Source organism: Kryptolebias marmoratus, linkage group LG4, assembly GCF_001649575.2.
Source record: "Kryptolebias marmoratus isolate JLee-2015 linkage group LG4, ASM164957v2, whole genome shotgun sequence".
Lineage (NCBI taxonomy): Eukaryota > Metazoa > Chordata > Actinopteri > Cyprinodontiformes > Rivulidae > Kryptolebias > Kryptolebias marmoratus.
The window spans coordinates 30,203,250-30,213,009 of NC_051433.1; the positions used below are offsets into that span (position 1 = coordinate 30,203,250).

Sequence of the window (9,760 nt, forward strand, 5' to 3'; positions counted from 1 at the left end):
AGCATTTCTGGATCGTCCCTGGTCTGCAGCTCTCCTCACATGTTTTGCAGACACAAAGTGTTTGTCGATGCGTTTATGTTCCATGATTACACTGCAGGACGTGCAAAACAGCTGCAGCTGGGGAGGAAACTGGTTTGCGACCGCAGTGAATGGATTTCATCAATATGGTGACCTATGGTAAATTGCCCACACTTATGTATCACATTTTTAATCTAATCCAGGTTGTGCAAAGCTCTTTACACACACACTCGTACAGTGCTTTCTGTTGTGTGATTATATAACTCACACACTAATAAACATGATAAGAGCAGCGGCACAACAGTGGCTTGTCCAAGGACACTGTAACATGCTGCAGGGAGGGGGTCGAAACCCCAACTTTCCAGTGGAGGAAACCACCTAACCACTGGACTAAAGCTGTCCTGAGTCGGTGAAATGAATAAAAGTATGAATTCTATGGAGATGGTTAACTTTACAGGAAGCAGCCCTCTGTATCGTGGCTCACATGACAGTGACGGCCTCGTCGACTTTAATATTGTAACACACCCAACAGCCCAGCATCCTCATACGAAGACAACGCGTTGAAAAAATGTACACCAAACAAAAGCTCGGGTCTCAGGAGGTTAAAGAAATACATACTTCTCCACATATCTACAAACATATCTGAGTTGCATTGTGGGACATATAGGACGCAATAGATTTGAATCTTCTGTTTACCCACAAACAAGGTTTAAGCCAGGACATCCCTGTATCTACTGTCTGTAACACGTCACCCAGCTCCACTATTTCATATTAAAGTCTTTGATTTGGACCAACTGTAGAACCTTGGATTCAGGAGGAACAGTGTAGCTTTTGTCCAGGTCCTGGAACAGTGGACCAGATCTTCATCCGTGCAGAGTTGAAGGGGTCATAAGACTTTAATTGTTCAGTCTACATGTGTTTGGTAGATCTGGACTGGGCTTACAGTGGTGTCCTCCAGACTTGTCTGTGGGAGGAGCTGCAGGAGCATGGAGTGTTGGGGTCTTTTTGGGGCTATATCCAAAGCAACAGCCACGTTTGCATCGTCAGCTCAAAACCTGTCAGTGGTTTCCGTTTCTGGTTTTTGTTTTCTCTCTGGCCCTTGTCTTTTGATTTTCCTCTCACACCTGTTCTTCATTTGGTTTCTCTCCCTCTGATTGTTTAAGAGCCTTTGCAAAAGCAAAAGCCACGTTTGTCAGCTCAAAACTGAACTTGTTCCAGGTGCATCAGGGTTGTCCCTTGTCTCCCGTGGCGTTCATCTCATTTCTCAGTTAGAGGCCAGGGTTGTTCGCTGGTCCAACTCCCTCAAAAATAATCACAGGAGAGAAATCAAGAATCCAAATCTAATCCAACAGGTTAGATATTAAAACTAGGTTTAGGTCAGACACAAGAAAGATCAGAGAAAATCCAAAGACTTACAGAGTCGGTGAGGGAGGAGGCAGGAGCCAAATTAATTCTTTGAGCCCATTGTTGAAATACACACAGAAATAGCAAATGTCAAATTAGACCAAAGAAACAATTCTTTTAATTTCATATGGATTATTTCAGATTTTATTTTTACCGGTTTGTTTCATCCACTTATAAACTCACTGGCCGACGTTTGTAGCATGGCTTAGTGGTTAGCATGGTTGGCTTCCAGCATGGAGGTCCTGGGTTCCAGCCCTGGGATGGACCTGGGGTCTTTCTGTGTTTGCATCTTCTCCTGGTGTTTGTGTGGGTTTTCTCCAGGCGCTCTGGTTTCCTCTCTCAGCCTGAAAGCATACATGTTAGGCTGCCTCAAGGCCCAGACCTCCCTGGAAAAAGAAATCTGTGATCTCAGTGGGATCTGCCTGGTTAAATAAAAGAAATACTTTTCACTTATACCATCTTAACGACAGTTTTCAGCTTTCAAAGTTCAATGATTAACATATCTTTATGGTCCAAAAATGGCTATTAGGTTTACAACTGGCAGCAAGATATGGAGTTTAAACAAATAACGCACATAATAAAACATATTTATAGTGAAAGCCTAATAGATAAAAAGAGTTCCTAAAGCAGTTGTTTCTACATCTTTGCAGAGAGTATCTGCACCCTGATGGAAACAAAACCAACACTTTCTGTAGTGGATGACTCAGATCAGCCCAGATGGATCGGGCTGTTTCCAAACACATCACTGGTGCCGAGGTCCTGAAGAGAAGTGCTAGAAATTCAGCTACACATCAGCAATACCATGCAGGCAATTACCTTTGTCTAACAGATAGCATCTCATGCCAACAGATAAAGGAGAACCTGATAATAGATGAGGTAAAACATTTCAAGCTCTTCAGCTAAGGTGTTTACTTCAGCTGTTTAAATAATTTAACTAAAATGTCCATTTTTCACAATTAAAACATTTTTACAATTATAATGCATTAAAATTATATTGTGTTAGAATCCCGATGCAATATAGCTTTTTTTTGTGTTAACTACCTTGAATTTGTCATAAATTCAGCGCCTGTGTGTGTGTGTGTGTGTGTGTGTGTGTGTGTGTGTGTGTGTGTGTGTGTGTGTGGGTATGAACACATCAGTTTTAGTTCCTGCCAAGCTCCAGACTTCCCTGAGTCAGCAAAATGTTGTTCAGGGCAGAAACAAACGGACCGGGTCAGAACAATCTGATACACCAACCAAAGCCATTAATCTAGAAACCAAAAGATGTCAAATCACCTTCCAAGTGAATTCATTTTGAACCTTTATTTCTTAGTTTATTGTCTGTTTGCATCAGTTGGTTTCAAAAGTTTTCACCCTTTTTGTAGTTTTTCTTTTTTGTTTGTTTGTCTTACATACGTTGTTGAAGATAATTAAAAAGTATACTGAAACACCCCTGGTGTTGGGAGAATGACCTGAAGGAAAGCTGACAAATATCTTCTAAATATAATGTGTAAGCATCAGATGGCTAAAACCAGAGCCCCCAACATATGGATCTATATTTGATGGAGGAAATTACAGACTCTTAAAGGCTTCAAAAATCAGTTTTTAATATAAGCTGGAGCCCAGCCATGCCCTCATTGATACAGTGACATATGTCGATGCTGCCCTTTTACACTCAATGTACACTCAGACCGGTATGAAATACAATCTTACCTCAGAGGGGGACTTTGTTGTTGTTTGTGTTGTTTTTCTTTTATTTCCTGTATGTTATCATCTTGTATTTATGGCTTTGTGTTTACTGTAATGACAGCTGTCAGTAGTATTGTTGTCTCATCCTGTGGTGCTAATTTAAAATGCAGACGGTGTGTATCTGTGTGACACAGAGGAATGTTACTGTGGTAAAGTGTTAAAACTTAGTTTAAAAAAAGGATACTAAAAAACCCTTCTAATTCATGAAGTTAAACGAAAAAAGGAAAGTTTAAATTTTTTTTAAATATGCAGTTGTCACCAACATCCCAACCCTGATCTGTCCTTTTTCACAAATTTGACTCTGTGTGGAGAGCTCCTTGGTCTTCATGATGCCTCCTGCTGGGTGGTAGACCGTACTGCTTAGACATGTTGAACTGGTGTTACTTGTGGGAACTGTCCCAACATATGTACACATATAGTTTGGACAGGTTGATCGAACTCCACTGCTTCTGTGGTTTCTGAAGCGTTTGGTCTTCAAAGCAAAGGGGGGAATAATCTGCACTCAGCAGTTTTATGGCTTTCAAAATTATTTAAAACATGTGCTCCCCATATGTTTTTTGTGTTTTGAAGTATAACTAAAGAAAGATTTTTATTAATTAAATTAAATTTGAATACGGATGGCAAAAAAAGGAAAAAATGACAGGGTTAAATACTTTTGTAACCCACTGTATTTGTCAAATGTCAAAGTAGTTTCTTAAAACTGACACTGACAAAGAGGCTCTCTGTTTCTCTGTGAAAATTACAGCATGTGTTAATTTTTAACACTGACCTGAACTAAAGCAGTGAAAGTCCCTGTGCTGCATTTCTTACTGTAGGAAGGTTTTCTGTTTCAAAAACAACAGAAGGAAATAAATTAAGTATTTGTTTTTAATAATACTCCATAATAATGAATGTTTGCGGCTCAAAAAAGACCTTTTCATTGAGATAGTATCCCCGTTGTTTTGACAGACTGTATCCTTGTGACAAGTTATCATGACAACAGCAACAATATTTTGCTTATCCAAACTGGTCTAAGGTCATTTGGGCAGATTAATGATATGATAATAAGGTATTTGTGGGGTAATCTTCTTTACACCTTGGCCAACTCTACGTAAGTTCTGTTCTGCACATAGCTCAGTTGGATCTTATCTTCACATATTTTAACAACCATTACATTTATTGTCCCAGTTCTCTCCCCCTCTCCTGACCTCAGGGTATATAAGGCCACACTTTGCACTGCTGTTTGGATCTTTCATCCGGTCCCAAGGTGAGACGAGACCAAGGGAAACCATCCTTTGTATTGATTACTTTAATAATGATTGTGTGAACAGTGTCACTTTACTCATGTATTTCCTGTTTCTCTTGTAGACGTCCAGTGAAGTTGTGACAATCGAAATCAACATGACCAAGTTCGCAGTTCTGGCAGGTATTTTATATTTCCATACATCTATCACCATCCTAAGCAGAGTCAGGTCTGTGTTGTCGAATATTGGTTTTTAATCCTTTCCCATTTGTTTTCCGAAGGTTTATGCCTGGCCTTATTCCACCTGGGTAAGTTGAAATACCTTCTCATCACCCACCATCCTTCAGGTGTTCATATCTGTGGTCTTGCTTGAGGAAAATACTTAAAAATGTTCTGTTGCTCTTACTCAGGATCGGCCACCAGAATGGAGTGCTACTTCACCAACTGGTCTCAGTACAGGCCTGGTGAAGGCAAATTCCTGCCACAAAATGTTGACCCCTTCCTGTGCACCACTCTTATCTATGCCTTTTCCATCATTAACAACAACAATGAGCTGGTTACCTACGAGTGGAACGATGACGTCCTCTACAAGGCTTTCAATGATCTAAAGAACAAGTAAGTGGGCTGCATCAAGTGTCTTATAGTCAGAAAAAGTGCATTTGGACCTAAAAATAGTGTAGTGTTTCTGAATTGTTCTAGTAACCCTTTGTAAGTAATGTAACATGGTGTTGAATTACCGTTTCCAGGAATCCTCATCTGAAGACGCTGCTGGCTGTTGGTGGATGGAACTTCGGCTCAACACAGTACGTAACAATTCAAACCACAAGAGCAAATTCATGACCTCCGGACTAACCCCAACTATCAGCTAAAATCTTGAAATATTGGAAGCACCTGAAGTTTTAACTGAATGAGGACGTGAGCTGTATTCATTAGATTTTGGTTGGTGCGTAAAGTTTTCCAGCTGGCAGATCACTCAGTATATCGAAATCTGCAATGTCTAATAGAAAAGTTCTTGTTTAGAACAACACAACAGTAGGTAGCTACCTTGATATGGTTGCATCATATTCCCAGTGAAATGCAAAATAATTATCACACCATGACCTGCAGTGAAAAGCTAAAGGCCATTACGAACAAAATATTCTGCAGGTTCTCCATCATGGTCTCCAATGCTGCTAACCGTCAGAAGTTCATCCAGTCTTCTATCAAGTTCCTGAGGACTCATGGATTCGATGGACTGGATCTGGACTGGGAGTACCCCGGTGCCCGTGGAAGTCCCCCAGAAGACAAGCAAAGGTTCACTTTGCTCTGCAGGGTGAGCTCAGTGCTGTTTTCCTTCGACTGTTATCTTGTGCTCTGCATTGTACTGAGTCTAGTCCCGTGTTTGTGGTCAACCCTGTAGGAACTTGTTCAAGCCTACGCAGCTGAGGCCAAATCCACCGGCAAACCTCAGCTCATGTTGACTGCTGCAGTGTCTGCTGGAAAGGGAACCATCGATGGTGGATATGAGATTGCTGAGATTGCCAAGTGAGTGTCTGTCATGAGTTGTTCCTCAGGCAGCAAACCAGGGGGTTTTGTGCAATGACTTAATGACTGTTTTTTTTTCAGGGAACTTAACTTTATTAATGTGATGACCTATGACTTCCATGGCACCTGGGAGCAGTTCACTGGCCACAACAGTCCTCTGTTCCGTGGATCCAAGGACTATGGTGACCTTATCTATTTCAATACTGTAAGTAACCCTTGGGATTAATTCAAAAGTTATTTTCAGTGTATTGTATAATGTAATGTTTGTTTCAGTTTTACTACCTTACCACCTCACCATCCCCTCCTTTCTCCAACCCCATGAACTATAGGACTTTGCCATGAAGTACTGGAGAGACAATGGCACCCCAGCAGACAAGCTGAGGATGGGATTTGCTGCTTATGGTCGCACCTTCCGTCTGACTTCATCAGATACGGGTGTTGGTGCTCCGGCTAGCGGCCCCGCATCAGCTGGACAATACACTCGTGAAGCTGGGTTCTGGGCCTACTATGAGGTACTGTGTAACAGTCGGCAGAGGATTGATTATGGAAAAGGATCACTAAAATGAGCATAACTTCTTCTTTGGCTCAGATCTGCACCTTCCTGAAAGGCATCCCCATTCACTGGATTGATGACCAGAAAGTTCCCTATGCATTCAAAAACAACGAGTGGGTGGGATTTGACAACAAGGAGAGCTATGAAACTAAGGTAGGCTAAACTCTAAACTAAGACTTTATCAACACAGAATTTATTGCATGTACCCGATGAATGCAACGGTTTGTTGGGATTTTTCTGGAACAGGTCCGCTACCTCCAGGAGCAGAAGTTTGGCGGTGCCTTCGTGTGGGCTCTCGATTTAGATGACTTTGCAGGAAAATTCTGTGGGGAGGGCGCCCACCCTCTGCTGGCTCATCTTCACAAACTTCTCAATATCGGTAAGTCCAAGTCTTATTATGCAGAGGATTTTCTGTACTGTTCATATGTTTTGATAACCAGTGTTGAATATCTGTTGCAGAAAAGCCAATAAATTGTCACATTATCTCACATTTATAAGCTCTTCTCTTATCTGCATATAGATTAATATCCACATTTAGAAAATTTCTGGGTGTTTGAAGGGTGCAAATCCAGCTACTGCCTAAAATTCCTACATAAATGTGTAATAAAAATGCCTTCTTTTGTAAAGGAAGAGGTCTTTGTTTCAGATCAAAAGAAATGTTAAAGTTGCTGCCATTGGTTCATTAAGATCACCATGGTAACCACACACAGGTATCTCTCACTCTCTGACTGCCAAGGTAATGAGAGGCAGACAGGAAATGCAGACTGAAAAGTCAACCTCAGAAAAACAGTCACCGCATAAAAACTATAAGTTAAATCTTAAAAAATGATGAACTTCACGAGTGAAATTCTGTTTCTGCAGTGTTTTATGATGGGTTGAAAAGACCCTTTACTTCCAGTTTTGAAGAAAACATTTGAGTGAAAATATAAGTCTATAAGTCCTCTAACAGTGAGGGACACTGGGTGAAAGGAGACAAAAATGTCTGTTTGATGAATAATTTGTATCAAAACCAGTTGTGGGAGTAAGAAGAGTTTGCAAAATATTTGAAAATTTTAGACAGCTCAAAAGGTGATGACATCATCAACTCCCAAAATAATCTGTAAAAATCATAAAGTTTAAAAAAGAAAAAAAACACACAAATACCAGTTCAAACAACTTTCTGTGACCCGTTTAAACTTTAAATGATATTTCTACTGAGGACTATGTCTGGGTTATAAATCTCCAAAAACCCTGATCTTTCTCACATTTCACCAAAGTTTCCCTGATCTCCTTTATTTTTTTGCAATTTTTTGTAGATTTTGTTGAAACTGCAACACACTGCTACCAAAAGTCAGAGCACACTATTCCCAACTGAACTGAACCATTAGATTTTTGAATGATTACATACAGAGTAGGCAGAAATAATTGATTTGATTTGCCACCCTTGAATTCCAAACACCGTTTTCAGTCAGTGTCACGTGGAGAATAGCTTCACCTGAGGGATCAATGGATGAGTGCAGACAGTAACCTCTTAATGTTTCTTCCTCTCTTCCATTCAGAGCTTCCACCGCTGCCCCCAACCACCACCCCCAAACCCGGAGCCAGCACCACCTCTCCGACCACCACCGCCACCACCACCACACACGCTCCAGGACCCGGCTTCTGCAACGGCAAACCTGACGGCCTGTACGCCAACCCAGACGACAAGACCAGCTTCTACATGTGTGCTGGTGGTCTCACGTACATCCGGCACTGTGGAAACGGATCCGTTTTTGACGATTCCTGCAAGTGCTGTGTGTGGCCCTGATCAGTCTGATGCAGCATGATATTCTGATGCAAATCTAACAAAATAAAGACTAAAAATCTTCCTTGATATGCTATGTATACGATCGATTATTTACCTAAATGAGTCCATTACAGATACAAGGTTTGGTTTGAGAGAAATATGTGCTGAAAAAACAACCCCTGCAGATTTAAACAAACTAAATATGGTACTTTGGTAAAAAATTATCAAGAGTTGAACATGTGCATCTTATTCCAAATAAAAGAAACTATTCTTTTTCTTTGTTGAAAAATACAAAATAATTGGAAAAAATAAACTCCTAAAATGTCAAACTGCTTGTCTTTGAAAAACTGAAGCTTTCTGTGTGACTCTCAGCTGCTACCACACCACACTGTGGCTCAATATTTGTACAACAGGCCGAGTTAAAGGCCTTTGTGTGTTTCTAAGGTTGCTTTCTGGCAGCAGCCATCTTGAATCAGGTTGATACTAACAGGTCATCAGTTGTAGACAAACTTTGTCAGTTTCAATAAATTCAGTTCTTTAGTTCATGAGATATTTTGCTAACTCTACAGACAAACACACACACAAAGGCTGAAGCATTATTGTCCTTTTGCCTTTGGCGGCAGGCAGTAACAAAATGCTCCTTAAACAGTTTGTAACATTTCAGTAGATCAGTGAGAACATGTCCATAATTTTATTTTTCTATAAGCAGAGTTTCACCAAATAAACATCATTTTATATTGAAGATTTAAACTCGAGAACTAAAACCATTAACCATGCAGAAAAACTACAAAGTTTCTTTTGTTTGCCTTTTGTACATAGTTTGTGAGTTTTCATGGATTTGAAGCCTACAGATGATAAAACCCTACAGCTACTAACAGTGACAATATATTTACAGATGTTTCATCATTAAAAATGACTTCAAAACTGAATTGGTGAAAGCCTTGTGTAGAGAATGGACAAGTATTTACTGAGCTCCTTCCACCCACTGGGTTCCTCCTGAAATGGTACAACAAGTGTTTAGACATGAGGCAATAATCTGCATGAAGCACTAAATACAAACACTTCTGTATGAAACACAGAACATCCAAAAGAAGAAAATATATGTAAATGAGTCAAACATTATAGTGGATTTTTGCACTCTGTGTAAAGGCCAGTTAATGTTCTGATTAAATTAATGAGCCGGTGCACCAAACCTGCACCGAGCCCTGGCTGAATGACGTCAGGAGAGCGGAGCGCAGGTGGAAAAAGGACAGGCTACATGTTTCTCTTGGTATTCTCAAAGAGAGCCTGCTGCAGTATCAGAGGACTGTAGCTGAGAAAAACAAATCTCTCAGGGATAATTGCTTCTAATTGTAATAATCCCAGTGTTCTGTTCAAAACCATAGATACTGTTCTCCATGCTCCCAAGTTTCTTGGTTTTGACTCCTCCACTGAAATCTGTGAAAGTTTCCTTCACTGATAAAATTGTGTCAACTAGAGCTTGTATCTCTCAGCCTTCCTACGACCCTTCTATCCGTTTGCACTGCTCGTCTATTTTTGATCAGTT

At 40.4% G+C, this 9,760-nt stretch overlaps 1 protein-coding gene across 1 annotated transcript; it reads left to right on the forward strand.

Annotated features, from left to right (window-relative positions):
* The first annotated feature begins 4,348 nt into the window (after positions 1 to 4,348).
* On the forward strand, positions 4,349 to 8,314 carry LOC108246089 (acidic mammalian chitinase). The gene is made up of 12 exons (XM_017433450.3): positions 4,349 to 4,396; positions 4,498 to 4,555; positions 4,654 to 4,680; positions 4,783 to 4,987; positions 5,119 to 5,175; positions 5,519 to 5,684; positions 5,772 to 5,896; positions 5,978 to 6,101; positions 6,226 to 6,408; positions 6,486 to 6,602; positions 6,696 to 6,828; positions 7,988 to 8,314. The coding sequence occupies exons 2-12, from the start codon at positions 4,531 to 4,533 to the stop codon at positions 8,233 to 8,235; spliced, it is 1,410 nt and encodes a 469-aa protein (XP_017288939.1). The 5' UTR covers positions 4,349 to 4,396; positions 4,498 to 4,530; the 3' UTR covers positions 8,236 to 8,314.
* The last annotated feature ends 1,446 nt before the right edge of the window (positions 8,315 to 9,760 follow it).

Excerpts from the sequence above, each read along its gene's own strand:
- LOC108246089 (XM_017433450.3), top strand. The coding sequence starts at position 4,531 with ATGACCAAGTTCGCAGTTCTGGCAG. Across the intron at positions 5,176-5,518 it reads TGGAACTTCGGCTCAACACA|GTTCTCCATCATGGTCTCCA; the intron begins GTACGTAACAAT and ends AATATTCTGCAG. Across the intron at positions 6,603-6,695 it reads AGGAGAGCTATGAAACTAAG|GTCCGCTACCTCCAGGAGCA; the intron begins GTAGGCTAAACT and ends TTTCTGGAACAG.